At 34.9% G+C, this 1,248-nt stretch overlaps 1 protein-coding gene across 1 annotated transcript in view; it reads left to right on the top strand.

Annotated features, from left to right (window-relative positions):
• LOC103602249 (EGF-like and EMI domain-containing protein 1) overlaps positions 1 to 1,248 on the top strand; it is a 129,400-nt gene that overhangs the window by 106,401 nt on the left and 21,751 nt on the right. The window contains 1 exon segment of the mRNA XM_008586659.1: positions 355 to 477. Coding sequence (XP_008584881.1) covers positions 355 to 477 — 123 coding nt within the window.

Raw genomic sequence — 1,248 nt, 5'->3', positions numbered from 1 at the left:
TTTTTTTTTTTTGGTTGTTGTTCTTTGAGATCTCTGTTTTTTTTCCGTCATATTGCTGTTTAAACTGGAAAAAGAGCAGAGAAATTTTTTCCTGTTCTTATAAATGCCTTTGTAAGTAATTTACAGTCTTTTAAAATAAATACTAGGCACAGAAGATGGCAAGAAACATATACCAAAAGTGGGTCTCATCCTTTTTGTTATAGTTTCTATGCTTCTATACTATGTGGTTTGAGAAAGAGAAAATACTAAAATATAGTAAAACAGTTTTAATTCAGAAGTGAGCCATGTCAGTGCTTCTATAGGTTCCTTAAATTCTTGTCTCTGCAGTAACAGAAGTGTCCTTTTCCTCTGCAGACCTTGATGAATGTGAGAATGGAGAAGGCTGCTGTGCCCAGCTCTGCATCAACTATTCAGGAGGCTATGAATGCGGTTGTCAGGAAGGCTTTCGGATAAGTTCCGATGGTTGTGGATGTGACGGTAAATTCTTGAGATCACACATGAAATAATTGATGCAATGGGGCAATCAGTGGAGGAGGAACATCTGAGGCAGAGAGCTAAGGTGGGAAGGGGAAGGTTTTGACACTAAGGAGACTTGGATTTCTATGTGGTTCTACCATTTACTATGGTGTGAACTTGGGTGACTAACTGCTATGAGTCTTAGATCCTCATCAGTAAAGAGTTGACAATCATAGGACTAGTGGGTAAATTAAGGAAAGTTACAAATGTAAAGTGTCTAGGACAGTGGTTAACACACAGAAATCACTCAACTAAAAGCAGCTATTATTATTATCATATTCTTTGGTTCATAATCCCTTTCACCTAATTTAATATATACAAGTGTATTTCAAAAAGTTTGTAGAAAAATAGAATTAAAAGATAAAAAATCTTTTCAGGAACTTTTTGGACTCCCCTTATACATGGGCAAATGAGAAATTCTGGCAGGCCATAGCACACTGCCATGGGAATAACCTAGATAAGCATGGCCAAATTAGAAAGTTGGTTACTGAAAGTCATTTTCAATCATTTATTTTTTCTAGCTTAAGAGCAGTAGGAAAAGGATTGCCAGTTCATGAGCCACAATCCAAATCTGTATCAGAATTCTTTTTATATCTGATATTAATATAGCTAATGCAAGTTTTAAGATGAGTCATTTTGCAATTTTCTAATTTGTTAAAAGTTGTCCAGTTACCTTTCAGGTGATTTCTAGCTTATGCTTTTTTTGTTTGTTTTGTTTTGTTTTTTAATATA

This window comes from Galeopterus variegatus, unplaced genomic scaffold, assembly GCF_000696425.1.
Source record: "Galeopterus variegatus unplaced genomic scaffold, G_variegatus-3.0.2 Scaffold4070, whole genome shotgun sequence".
NCBI lineage: Eukaryota > Metazoa > Chordata > Mammalia > Dermoptera > Cynocephalidae > Galeopterus > Galeopterus variegatus.
Note: the sequence above shows the minus strand (reverse complement) of the source record. Positions and strands in the feature narration are given on the sequence as shown.